This window comes from Prionailurus bengalensis, chromosome E4 (assembly GCF_016509475.1).
Source record: "Prionailurus bengalensis isolate Pbe53 chromosome E4, Fcat_Pben_1.1_paternal_pri, whole genome shotgun sequence".
In the NCBI taxonomy this organism is placed as follows: domain Eukaryota; kingdom Metazoa; phylum Chordata; class Mammalia; order Carnivora; family Felidae; genus Prionailurus; species Prionailurus bengalensis.
In genome coordinates this window covers 40,827,477-40,841,859 of record NC_057360.1, presented here as the reverse complement: position 1 = coordinate 40,841,859, position 14,383 = coordinate 40,827,477, and the positions used below count along the sequence as shown (strand labels likewise).

Genomic DNA, 14,383 nt, shown 5'->3' with positions numbered 1-14,383 from the left:
TCCCAAAAATAAATAAACGTTGAGGAAAAAAAAAAAATTAAAAAAAAAAAAAAAAAAAAAAAGACAGACTTTATTTCATCTCTGTCAATAGTTATCTGTTTGGTCCTATAAAAATGAGATACTTTTCGGGGTGCCTCGGTGGCTCAGTTGGTTAAGCGTGCGACTCTTGATTTCAGCTCAGGTCTTGATCTCATGGTCATGAGATGGAGCCTTGTGTCGGGCTCTGCGCTGACAGCACACAGCCTGTTTGATTCTCTTTCGCCTTCTCTCTCTCAAAATAAATAAAAAATAAATTTGAAAAGCTTTTTTTTTTTAAAAAAAAAGAGATACTTTTACCTAAAAAATAGTTTCTAACAGATGACTATATACCGTCTCATTTCTTGTCTCACTGAATGGTTCATCTAACTTTCAAATGATCATTGGTATTCAGGGACCTCCTGATTATTGGTCACTTGAATTTTTAAAATGCCAATAACAGGGGTGCCTGGGTGGCTCACCTGGTTGATTTGCGCTCAGGTCATGATCTCACACTTCATGAGATCGAGCCTTGAGACAGGCTCTGCACTGACAGCATGGAGCCTGCTTGGAATTCTCTCTCTCTCTTTCTGCCCTCCCCACTACCACCCTGCTTGCACACGCGTGATCTCTCTCTCTCTCTCTCTCTCTCCCAAAACAAATAAACAAACATTTTTTAAAATGCCAATAACAAAGCTGAGTGAGAAGGGTATAGAAGAGGGGCTCCTGGGTGGCTCAGTTGGTTAAACATCCAACTCTTGGTTTTGGCTCAGGTCATATCTCACGGTTCCTGGGTTCGAGCCCCACCTCAGGCTCCATGCTGACAGCATGAGGCCTGCTTGGGATTCTTTCTCCCTCTCTCTCTCTGTCCCCCCTTGTTCACTCTCTCTCTCTCTTGCTCTCAAAATAAATTTTGTTTATTTCTTTACTTTGAGAGACAGAGAGCGAGCAGGAGAGGGGCAGAGAGAGAGGGAGAGAGAGCATCCCAAGCAGGCTCCACACTGTCAGCACAGAGCCCAACATGGGGCTCAAGCTCATGAACCATGAGATGATGACCTAGGCCGACAGCAAGAGTCAGATGCTTAACTGCCTAAGCCACCCAGGTGCTCCTCAAAATTTTTTAAATAACTTCTCTTAAATACATAAACTTAAAAAAAAGAGAGAAGGGTATAGAACAAGAGGGAGAATTAAAGTACTGAATGTGTTTGCAGTTAGTAAGCACTGGTACATTTGTTTTTATTTTAAAGCCAAAGTTAATCTAGTTCATATTGTTTCTTTTCTCCTCGAAAAGAGTAAAATTGAGTCAGATGAACTTGTGTTACAAACAGATTTTAAGCTCCCTGAAATTCTTGTAATGCTCCTAAAGTATTTTGTTAGAGTCTCTGCTCATATGTGATATTAAGATATTGTTGTCTACCTGCATGACTTTTGGGCAATATTAGGGAGAACGGCTGATATTGGACAAGCTTATTCCCTTGTTATATTTGCTTACATGGTTGTTGTTGATTTTCAGTTTTTTTCATTCTTCACCAATTATTTACTGAGTGCCTACTATGTGCCTGGTACTACTGTTCTAGGCAGTGGGCATGCAGCCAAGAATACACCAAACGAGTCCCACACTAGGTGAGTCTTCTTTTTCCTCAGTAATGTGTCTTGATAATCTGCAAGATTTATGGGACCACATGAGGTTCTCTCTTTTTTAAAGTCAACATAAAGGACAACAGCCACGGGTGATGTGATATGTCCCAGCATGGACCAATCCACTCACATCCTTTGTCCAGAAATTGATGCCTGTGCCTCTTCGTCGTTCCTTGGGCCTCCTCCTCTCACGGATGGACAGTCTATTAGAGGACTGATCATCCACATCTGCATCTTCACTCTCTGGCCAGAGATAAAACAAAGTGTGATCTTAGGAATCTGGGGCAGGCACACTAGCAAGGAGCCTGCATATTCTGAAGCTCCACATACCATTTTTGTCCATTTCTTTTGCAACTGCAGTGTTTGTGGTGGTCTCTGAACTCTCAGAGTCAGGGACTGAAGATCTGCTTGTCCGTAGCAGATGGGAACTGGTGTAGAGAGTGGGTCTTGATGCAGAAGGAGACACTGGTGTTGTGGGTTTGTCTGGCTGAGCTGAATACCTCAGGCGACGATAGACAGGCTGGAAATAATCCACAGGGTGAGATGTTAGAGGTCAAGTCCAACCAAATGATAAGGAGAGCAGGCTTCTTAAAGAAGGGCTTGTTTTCTATACCAAGATGCTTACTAATAGTAGATGCTCAATAAATAGCCACTGAGCTGAACTACAGTTAGTTAGTTAGCCAGAAAGGAAACAGCTTCTGGATTCCTACTCTGATAATACCATCATGTTGATAGCAGCCCAGCCAGGAAAATTTTTCCTAAATCGACCAAAGGGCACGAGGCAACACTAATCTTGTTAATAAAAATTCCTTTGATTTTGGAATGAAAATAAGAAGAATGGTGGCCTTTTCAAGATGGAGCACTGAAAGGCAAGGTTTTAGTAGAAAAATTAGAAGTTCAGGAATATGAAGAAACAATACAGTTACCTAAGAACAGAGACCAAATCTAAGCCTTCTACGAATTTTTGAATATTCTACCAAACTGCCATAACAGGCTTACTGAAACTTAAAAAAATTCCCATTTTCCCCTTTGAACTTTTTTTCCCAATGAAAAAGACAGAGTCTGATAATAAGCCTTAACTTGGTTTATTACAGATGCACAGATAATTATTGCTACATGTAGAGATTGTATACTTTTTTGTTTATAAAGACAGAAGCAATAAAATATAGTAAGCTTTGGAATCCAACAGAACTTGGTTCAAATTCTAGCTTCAGCACTTACTAGCTGTGTGGCCTTGAATAAGTTACTTAACTTCTCTGAGCCTCAGGTTCCTCATATGTAAAAGAGGGATAATATCTTCCTTAGAGAGGGCTGTGAGGATTATATGAGATCATGTACGTTAGGTGCTTAGAACAGTAGCTAGTAATAAGTACTCAATAAACAAATAAACAGTAGCAGATAAAAAAAAAAAACAGAAAAAAACCAAAATAACCTTAGTTATTTAGTTGATATAGCTTAGCCATTCAGCAATGGACCAAGGGGATTCCTTTCTCCTCTAACTATGGTAATGGTAAAATTTAACATCCCAATTGAGACACTTCTCAGAGTGAAGATGAATGGTATCGCTAATTACAGAGATAACAGGTGTAATATGAACCATCCGAGGTAAACCGGGAGGAGTTACGTTCACCCTAAACATAACCCTATTTGAGAAAGGGAACAGAAGTTAACATGTCTACCTTAATAGTGACATCTTGTGGCATGGGACTGAGTGGTGCTTTGTAAAATCAGGTTTGTAGGAGTCTAGAGAACAATATAATCATGGCTGAGAGAGCACTCTGGAGCCTGACTGGCTATGTTCAAGTTCTTGTTTAACGGCTTCTCATCTGCGTGAAACACTGGGCAAGTTAGTTAACCTCTTTGTGACTCAATTTCCTCATATTTAAAGTGAGGGCTCAGAGGGCTGTTTGAGGATTAGATGAATTAATACATATGAAGGAGCTGAAATAATGCCCAGGATACAGTAAACACTCAATAAATCCTCACATTTCTATTTGTATTTTTATTATACTGTAACCTCTCTTTTTAGGATAGAAAGACATCATTAGTTTAAGAATTAGTTAGCTAAACTTAGGTAATCATTTCACTATAAATATCAAACCATTATGTTGTGCACCTAAAACTAATAAAATGTTATGTGTCACCATTTCAATGAAACCGGATAAAAAATAAGCATTAGTTAACTCCAAGAGGAAACAAGTGATCGCTTAAGGACTGATAACTTGAGTTCTTTCAGTCACACGGGTTTGCCAACTAGAGACAGACATTATCAGTGTTTTCTAGGAGTTGTTCACGATAAAGCAGCACAGCGCTTGACTGATCAGTGAGGAAGGGATTCCCCACGTTAATGTCCCTGCTTTTAGCACAGTACATGCCCGCAAAAGTGACTTACCTCCTCATCCAGACTCCCGCCCCAGGGTTGACGGCTCTCGCCAGCTTCCTTTGCCGGGACTGCTGAGGGCTCATGCTTCTCTGTGCTTCCCTCAAGCCCTTCAGTGCCCGCAGGCTTCTGGCTAGGCTGCTCCTGAGCTTGCCGTTCTGCCCTCGACCGGCTGAATGTCCTTTCTGCTTCTTGAAGGTCCGTTAGTGTCACGCCCTGGGAAAACGGCACAAGGTCAGGGAAGTTTCACTCTAACCAAGGAATAACTCTTAATAAATGAGCAGGGAAACCGCCTTAAAGATCTGGTAGTACCAAAGTCCAGTATCAAAGCTCCCCAAATGCATGAGGCCATTTCAAGCAAGATATGCTTAAAAATGAACACCTCAGTGTGCACAGAGCCCAGCCTGAGTCTAGGTACCTTTCAAATGCAATACTTAGCTTTCCACTTTGAGTTCCAGGAAACAGGGCAACACTGATGCCTGTCTGTTGTAGATGTACTTCTCTCATACCCCTAGTTTGCAACATCTTAGTTTGAAAGCTCCATACCCTCCCAAGAGAAAATAGTTGTCAAGAGAGATTCTCTGAAGAGCAGATACTAGAAAAACTTAATTTTACTTATGGGAAGAAAAACCAGCTCCAAAAAGGTGAAAGTTCAGAGCCAGGCTACAACAACAACACAAGCCAGCCAACCAAAAACATGACACGACCTAAACTAGCTTTACTCTGAGATGATTTTCTAAGTAACTCTAGGAACGTCACACAGAAACTTTCCAATAATTGATATTTCCCTCAGGCTCTCAGGAGCAGCCATATGGAAGAAAAGCAATTAGGAGGCATCTGTAGAAAAAGGGAGAAAGAGAGTAAGGACCAGAGTGAACGGATTCTAACTCAAGCAGTTATATGCTCAAGTCCTCAGGAGATGGGAGTTCTAAAGCGGGAAGGTAGTTGAGCAGGTACTATATCCACAACTTGTTTGTTTGTTTTTAAACTAATCATGAATTTAGTCACTCACTCTCTTAATAAATTACTAAGTGTCTTTAAGCACTGGAACTACAAAGACAAAATGGTTCCTGTACGCAAGAACCTTTTAATCTAGTGGAAAAGACATAAGAAAGCAGTTGGGTATAATGGAATGTGAGGTTTAAGACAGAATATATGATCCACCAAATTCCATTTCTGAGAATTTACTCAAAAGAAGTGAAAGCAGGGTCTCAGAGAGATCATTTGTTTGCCCACGTTCATAGCGGTATTATTCACAACATACAAACGGTGGAAGCAACTGAAGTGTCCACTGGCAGACGGGTGAATAAACAAAATGTGGTACATACAGAGGAATATCATTCATCCTTAAAAAAGAATGAAATACTGATACATATGCCACAACTTCAATGAACCTAGAAGACATTATGCTAAGTGAAATAAGCCAGCCACCAAAGGACAAACACTGGATGATGCCACTTGTATGAAGTACTTAGATTAGTAAATTCATAGACATAAGAAGTAGGATGGTGGCTGCCAGAAGCTGGGGGGAGAGATGGAATTATTGTTGAATGTGTATGGAGTTTCAGTTTGGGAAGATAAGAAATGTACTGGAGACAGACGGTGGTAACAGTTGCAAAATAATGTGAATTACTTAATGCCACTGAACCACACACTTGAAAAATGGTTAAAGTGGTAAATTGTATGTGATGTATATTTTACCACAAGAAACTAAACCGAAACAAAAAAATTATAGTCAGTCTTGGTCCTCATGGAGGTTATATTCCAAGAGAGGAAAACAGAGAAATAATAATCAAGCAAAAATAAAATAACAGCTGTCATAATTACTACAAAGGAAGGATACTTAGCCTATTTGGGGAAGGTCAGGGAAGACAAGGGTACCTTGTGGCTATTTATAAAGTCCCCTTTTCAGTCCTCAGCTTTCTTAATTGACCTCTGCAGTATTTAAAACTGTTACCTTCACCTTTTACCTGGAAACTGACTCTCTCTCTCTCTCTCTCTCTCTCTCTCTCTTTCTTTCTTTTTTTTTTTTTTTTTGAGAGAGTGCTAGCAGGGGACGGGCAGAGAGAAAGGGAGACAAAGAATCCAAAACAAGTTCCGCGCTGTCAGCACAAAGCCCGACATGGGCTCGAAGCCACCATGGCAAGATCATGACCTGAGCTGAAGTCGGATGCTCAACCGACTGAGCCACCCAGGGGCCCCTGGAAACTGACTTTTCATTTTCTTCTACACCGTTACTACTTCCTGGTTTACTTTCATCTCTCTGGCTGCTCCTTTTAATTGTGCTTCATCAGCTCATCGTCCTCTGCCTCCTTAATGCCAATTCACAGCTTTCTCTCCCTTCTCCTCACCACTGCATACTGCGTTCAAGGTCTTGGTACTCCCAGCTTGGACTACTGTAATAGTTTCCTAACCGGTCTTCTAGTTTCCTGGCTTCACAAACATACTTTTGCCTACCACTCCCATCAGTTCTCTGCATGGTGGACTTCCACAAAATATAACACAGATTATATCAGACTCTTCCCTACTTCAATGGCTCCCTTAGGAATTTTTTTTCTTTTAAAAACATCTTTATTGAAACAAACTCACATATCATAAAACCCACCATTTAAAAGTACAGGCATACCTCAGAGATATTGAGGGTTTGATTCCAGACCACTGTGATAAAGGGAGTATCACAATACAGCCAGTCAAACAAATTTTCTGGTTTCTCGGTGCATATAAAAGTTATGTTTACACTACGTTGTGGTCTATTAATTGTGCAACAGCATTATGTTCAAAAAACGACGTATATACCTTAATTAAAAAATACTTTACTGCTAAAAAAAATGCTAACAATCATCTGAGCTTTTCAGTGAGTCATAATCTTTTTGCTGGTGGAGGGTCATGCCTTTATGTTAATGGCTGCTGACTGATCAGGGTGGCTGTGGCAATTTCTTACAATACGGCAACAATGGAGGAAATGTGCTGTGTGGGTTGACTCTTGCTTTCATGAACAATTTTTTGGTAGCATGCGATACTGTTTGATAGCATCTTACTCACAGTAGAACTGCTTTCAAAATTGGACTCAATCCTCTCAAACCCTGCCACTGCTTTATCAACTAAGCTTAGATAGTATTCTAAATCCTTTGTTGTCATTTCAATAATCTTCACGGCATCTTCACCAGGAGTAGATTCCATCTCAAGAAACAACTTTTTTCGCTCACCCATAAGAAGCAACTCCTCAACTGTTCAAGTTTTATCATGAGATCACAGCCTTTCATCCTGTCTTCAGGCTCCACAGCTAACTCTAGTTCTCTTGCTATTTCCAAATCTGCAGTTATGCATCTCACTGAACTCTGAACTTTCAATTTGTGTGTGTGTGTGTATGTATATATGTATACACACACACACACACACACACACACACACACACACACATATAAAGACAGTACCTGCAAAGTGCAATAAAATGAGGTCTCCCTGTATACAAGGCAGTGATTTTTAGCATATTCACAGACTTGTACAACTATCATCACCATCTCATTTCGGAACATTTTACCACCCCAGAAAGAAACTCCACGTTCATCAGCAGCCCCTCCCCATCCCTCCTTCTCTCCCACCCCTGGCAACCACTAATCTATTTTCTCTTTCTCTGGCTTTGCCTATTCTGGGTATTTTCATATAAATGGAATCATGTCTGGTTTCTTTCACTTAACATAAGGTTTTCTTAAGGTTCACGCACATTGTAGCATTAACATGTATGAGTACTTCATTTCTTTCTATTGCCAAATAATATTCTACTGTATGAATATATAACATTTCGTTTACCCGTTTCTCTGTTAACGGAAATTTGTATTCTTTTTTTCTCCAGTTATGTTAACTGCTTAATTTATCTGGTCTGCTCAAAGGTTCAGCTTGTGCCCACTACCACTATGCCTGCTAAGGAGAGCTGAGGCACAACCAGCCACACAATGCTAAACCTTGCTGCAGCTGGGAGCCCAGGACTCAACTCTACAGCAAGCCTGCAAGCTCCACACATGGAGTTTGGTATGCGTAGCAAGTTAACTCTACCCAGAGTTCAGAGATGACCCTAAATTTGGGATTTGGGCTACTGTGAATAATGCTGTTATAAACATCTCTGTACAAGTTTTTGTGTGGACATATGTTTTCATTTTCCTTGAGTAGATACCTAAGAGTAGAATTGCTACATCGTATGGTATCTGTATATATAACATTTTGAGGAAGTGCCAAACTGTTCTCCTTTAGGGATCTTAAGATGTGGGTGGCCCTTTAAGCACAAATGGAATGATGAGTCTTGTGAAGGAAAGGAGATAAACCTGCTCTGAACCTGGAGATATAAAAGTGAGAGTGGGTAGGTGTAGCTATAACTTCATCTGATACCACGTAGTGTAAGATTTAAGACCGGTGAAAACTTTTACTACAGTGGCTGGAATAAGGCTCTCATCTTACTGTTTTTTCATCATAGCTCCAACAGAAAGGAAGATAGACAAAATGACATAAAAAAGAAGGTCACACTCACTTGAGTAGACCTTCGAGTCTGCCGAGCTTGTCTGGAGCGTGCTTTCCGTAAAGATTCTGCTTCCTCATCCCGTACAGGAGTCAGATATGACCTGCAAAGAAAAAAAGTAATACCAGAAGTAAGACCTTTGCTACCTGTACTTGAGGAATGACAAGGGACTTCCACATACTGAAGTGATTTCTACACTCTAGGAATGAATTTGGGCAGAATCAAAATGATAGAAACGCTATCAGTGAAAATGGCATAATCCAACACATTACTTTTAAATGTATTACTTTTCATGCAGAATCATGTCATCTGTGAAATGAGAATTTCATTTCTTCTTTCCCTATCCTTACAATTTTTATTTCTTTTCTTGATTTAATGCCCTGGCCAGAACCTCCAGGACATGTTGAAAAGGAGTAATGATAGTAAGTTTCCATGCTTTGCTCCTGCCTTCAGAGAGAAAAAGCATTCAGCATTTTATTACTGTGATGTCTAAGATTTCTGTAGACACTGCTTCTCAATTAATTAATTGAGAAGTTAATCAATTATTTTTTAATCATTAGTGTGTGTCAAACTTATCACATGTGTTTCTTCCCCATATATTGAGATTATTATTATTTTCCTTCTTTTTTTGTTACTAAGGTGAATCACATTGAACAATTTTTGAATGATAAAATAACCTTGAATTCTTAGGATAAGCTCAACTTGGCCATGATGCATCGTATTTTTTTTAAGAAATATTTATTTTATTTTATTGTTTTTTTAAAGAAAGCTCTATGTCCAATTTGGGATTTGAACTCACAGCCTTGAGATCAAGAATCACATGTTCTATCGAACGAGTCAGCCAGGTACCCCTATATAGATTGACTTTTATATAAAGTCAGTATTATTTAATTTAGGATTTCTCCATCCCTGTTTATTAGAGAAATTGGTCTATAATTTTCCCTTCTTATAACAACTGGGCAAGTCTGGAAATTAAGGTTATAAAAGTTAAGAAGTGTTTTCTCCTTGTCGATTTTCTGTAAGAATTTATGTAAGATTAGGGTTGTTTCCTCCTGGAATAATTAGTAAAGTGCACAATGAAGACATCTGGATTTTAAGTGTTCTTTAAAAAAATTTTTTTTTTAACATTTATTTATTTTTGAGAGACAGAGCATGAGCGGGGGAGGGGAAGACCGAGAGGGAGACACAATCCCAAGCAGGCTCCAGGCTCCAAGCTGTCAGCAGAGCCTGATGTGGGGCTCGAACTCACCAACCATGAGATCATGACCCTAGCTGAAGTCAGATGCTCAACCGACTGAGCCACCCAGGCGCCCCTCAAGTGTTCTTTATGGGAGGTTTTAAATGAGGGGTTCAATTTCTTTGATTGATTTAGTTAGGCCTAGTCAGATGTTCTGTTTTGGTAGTATTTGTTTTTCAAAGAACTTTATATTTTTACATTTAGTGGCACAAAATTGTTCATAAAATTCTTATAGTATATTTAAAACATTTTTTTTAATGTTTATTTTTGAAGCAGAGAGAGACAGAGAGTGAGTGGGGGAGGAGCATAAGACAGGGAGACAGAATCCAAGGCAGGCTGCAGGGTCTGAGCTGTCAGCACAGAGCCTGACATGGGGCTCGAACCCACGAACCATGAGATCATGACCTGAGCTGAAGTTGGACACTTAACCAACTGAGCCACCCAGGTGCCCCAATTCTTACAGTATATTTTAATTGTCATTTTAGTATCTGTAGCAATGATTCTCAAATTCTTTGGTCTCAGGACCCTTTTACATTTTTAAAAATTACTGAGAACCCCCGAAGAACTTTTGTTTATATGTATCTTTTAATATTTACCTTAGCAGAAATTTAAAAAATATGCACTTACGTATTTAAAAATAATCAGCCCTATTACAAAAAGTTACATCAATAACTTACCTTTTATGAAAAATAACTGTATTTTCTAAAACAAAAAAATTTAGCAAGAGTCTTTATTTCATTTTTATAAATTTTCTTTAGTGCTGGCTTAATAGGAGATAGCTGGATTTTCATACATGCTTCATTCAATATGTTGCAATATGGTGTTTCAGTTAAAATATATAAAGAATATACAGTCTTGCACAGGTTTGTAGTTGGAAAAGGAAGGAGTATTATAATAGCTGGTAATTATGGACATTTTTCCTTGATACTATACCAAAACTGAAGTGGTAGTTTCTTAAAGATTAGCAACAATGTGGAATCTGAAACCATGTTAATTTATTGGTCTATTGGTCTATCTTGCACTTTGAATGGACCTTCTTACCCATGCATGACTTCGAGTTATTGTACACTGGTCCTTTGGAAAACATTGGTGCAGATCTTCCAAATGGTGACACATTTCATTACAGAATAATAATTTTATAAGTCACATTCGGTAACATAGGAGGTAAGTTCCTTGACGTTGGCCTTGGCAATGATTTTTTCGGATTTGATACCAAAAGCAAAGGCAACAAAAGCAAAAATAAATAAGTAGGACTATATCAAACTAAAAAGCTTCTGCACAGCAAAGCAAACCATCAACAAAATGAAACGGCAACTTACAGAATGGAAGAAACTATTGGCAAATCATATATCTGAAAAGGGATTACTGTCCCAAATAAAGAACTCATACAAATCAAGAGGGGGAGAAAAATCTGATCTCACTTACATGTGAAATATTAAAAAAAAAAAAAAACCCAACCTCATAGATATGGAGAACTGATTTGTAGTTAACAGAGGCAGGGAGTAGAAGGTGGGCAAAGTAGGTGAACATGCTCAAAAGGTACAAACTTTCGTTTATAAGATTAGTAAGTCCTGGGTATATACAGTATGGTGACTATAATTTACAATGCCGTTATTATGTATTTGAAAATTGTTAAGAGAGTAATTTTAAAAGTTCTTATCATGAGGAAAAAATTGTAATTATGTGTGATGATGGATGTTAACTACACTTAGTTGTAATCATTTTATATTTATTAAATTACTAAGTTTTACACCTAAAACTAATACAATGTTATATGTCAATTATATCTCAATAAAAATAATGGAAAAATAAAACATAAAAAATCATTCTTTAATATCACCTTTAATATTTTATTAAACATTTTTTAAATTATTTTATTTTTTTAGAGGGGAGGGTAGAGGGGGAGAGAGAGAAAATCTTAAGCAGGCTCCATGCTCAGGAGGAGCCCGACACAGGGCTCGATCCCATGACCCTGAGATTATGACCTGAGCCAAAATCCAGACCTGGAAGCTCAACCGACTGAGCCACCCAGGTGCCCCCACCTTTGAACTTAAGACAGTCTTTAAATATTGGGAAGCAGCAGTCAATAATACCACTCATAATGGGCAGACACAAGTTACCAAAATTCTAATTTCTGCTTGAAATTTAAAGTTTTATAGTTGGCAACAAATACTTTGTGACAGTCTCACTTTGTTCATTTTCAAGAAAATGTCTGCTGAATACCCAAGTCTGGAAAACCATAGCCTTCCCAGTCATTCTTTCAAGTAAAAATGGTATTCCAGGATAAAAGTAGTCAGTTCTTTTTTCTTCCTCTGGACTCCAATTATATCTACGTTAGATCTTACTGGCCATGATCTATTCATTTATTTTGCTTTTTCTGTATTTCCCATCCTTTTCTCTCTCTGAGTTTCATTCTGGATATGTATTTCTCTTTTAAAGTTTTATTTATTTAAATTGTTTCTAGATGCAATGTAGGGCTTGAACTCACAACCCTGAGAACAAGAGTAGCACACTCTTTCAACGGAGCCAGCCAAGTGCCCCCATTCTGGATATTTTCTACTGTCTATCTAACTAGTTCATTAATTATCTCCTCAGCTGGTCTACTATAAACTCACCAGTTGAGTTTCTAATTCCAATTATTAAATTTTCAGTTCTAGAATTTCTACTTGATTCTTTTTAAAATAGATTACAGTTCTTTGTTGAAATTTCCCATCTTCTATTTTCTTAACAATATTAACCATAGTTAGTTTAAAGTCCATGTCTGATAACATCAATATCTGGATCTTTTGTTATTGTTTATTTTTCTAAGTCTTTTGGTAAATCAGTCTTTTGGTAAATTTGGTATGTCTGCTAATTTCTGAATTAATGCCAAATATTTTTTAAAATATTTGAATACATGTCTTTATAAGGAAAATTATAAGTGCGGGAAGTTGCCTTCTGGACCATTTTCACAATATCTGAGAGATGCAGTTCAAACAATAAAAAATATAGTATTTATCACATTTATTATTTTTATTTGAGAGAGAGAGAAAGAGGAGCACATGAGTGGGGGAGAGGGTGAGGGAGGAGGAGAGGGGGGGAGAGGGAGAGAGAGAAAGAGAGAGAGAGAGAGAGAGAGAGAGAGAATCTCAAGCAGGCTCCACTCTGAGCATGAAGGAGACTCAATCCCACAACCTGGGGATCATGACCTAAGCAGAAATCAAGAGTCAGACCCTCAACTGACTTAGCCACCCAGTATTTATCACATTTAACACTGAACCCATCACTCCTCAGAAACTGAGAGTCCAGCAAGGTTGAGTATAACAGTCAAACACCTTTAATGAAAAATGTAGTGATAACTTGCAGCTCTGAAAGATGTCATCCTCCAGAGAGGATATTCTTTTCCTCTGGCAGTTAGGTTAAGGAAATGATTCTCAAACTTTCATCTACATCAGAATTATTTAGGGGGTTTGTGAAATACAAATTGCTAGGCTCTACCCCTAAAAGTCCTGTTTCAGTAGGTCTGGAGTAGGGGCCGAGAATTTGCATTTCTAGTTAGATTTCTGTGATGCTTCTGACATCACACTTTGAGAACTACAGGGCCAAGACAAATGACCTTAATCTACTTTGAGATTGAGATGACTGGAAGATAGCCTTCAGTCTTTGCAGGGGCTGGTCTATTTCTGGTAAGCCTTTACTTCTAGAATGTAGCCCATCAGTGGTCCCAGATGAAGGTATGGGGCCCCTCTTCCTGAACTCTAGTTCCCTCAGCTCCATGAGACTACTGAAAATCCTGCCCAGTTTCTTAGCCTTATTGCTACGGCTTTACTACTCAGCAAATGCCTCAAGGGGAAAAGCACAGACAAATGCTGGATTCACCTCTTTTTGATTTCCTTCTCTCCGGGATCTTGATCCCTCAAGTCCTCAATTCCTTAATCCAATATCTTCAAAGATACTTGTTAATATTTGTCCAGTTTTTTTAGTTATTCTCAGTGAGAGGAGTTTGTATACTAGATATGCCATGGCCTGAAGCAGAAGTCCCCAACCAAGCTATTCATTCATTCATTCATTTATTCATTCATTCATGTAGACTCCATGCCCAATGTGGGGCTTGAACTCAGCACTCTGAGATCAAGAGTCACATGTTCTACTGACTGAGCCAGCCAGGAGTCCCCAAGCTTCCCTCAACATAGATTAGTAAACGGGAATTCTGATACATTTGTCAAACCACTGTAAATTTGGTATATTTGAGTCCTTCCTTAATATGCTCCTCTCCTCTGGGTGAAATGAAAAAAATTAAGTCTCCAAATTTACAAAGCTGTGGACCAGACCCTGGAACTGATGACCACACTAAGGACTAACTCTCTATGAAATTCTGCCTCAGTTACCAACCAGCCTACTCACATGTCATTTCTACCTGCAAAATATATAGAGCATCACTATTATACTTAATTTTTGACTGTTAAAAAATCTTCAGCTGGTCTACTATAAACTCACCAGTTGAATTTCTAATTCCAATTATTAAATTTTCAGTTCTAGAATTTCTACTTGATTCTTTTTAAAACAGATTACAGTTCTTTGTTGAAATTTCCCATCTTCTATTTTCTTAACGATATTAACCATA

The 14,383-nt window shown here is 38.5% G+C and overlaps 1 protein-coding gene across 8 annotated transcripts in view; it reads right to left on the bottom strand.

The window, feature by feature from the left end:
• PPP1R12B (protein phosphatase 1 regulatory subunit 12B) overlaps positions 1-14,383 on the bottom strand; it is a 218,904-nt gene that overhangs the window by 87,290 nt on the left and 117,231 nt on the right. For all 8 annotated transcript variants that reach the window (XM_043568089.1, XM_043568088.1, XM_043568091.1 and 5 more), the window contains 4 exons: positions 8,556-8,646; positions 4,046-4,249; positions 1,984-2,173; positions 1,784-1,896 (listed from right to left, as the gene is read on the bottom strand). In XM_043568089.1, coding sequence (XP_043424024.1) covers positions 1,784-1,896; positions 1,984-2,173; positions 4,046-4,249; positions 8,556-8,646 — 598 coding nt within the window. The remainder of the gene's footprint in view (positions 1-1,783; positions 1,897-1,983; positions 2,174-4,045; positions 4,250-8,555; positions 8,647-14,383) is intronic.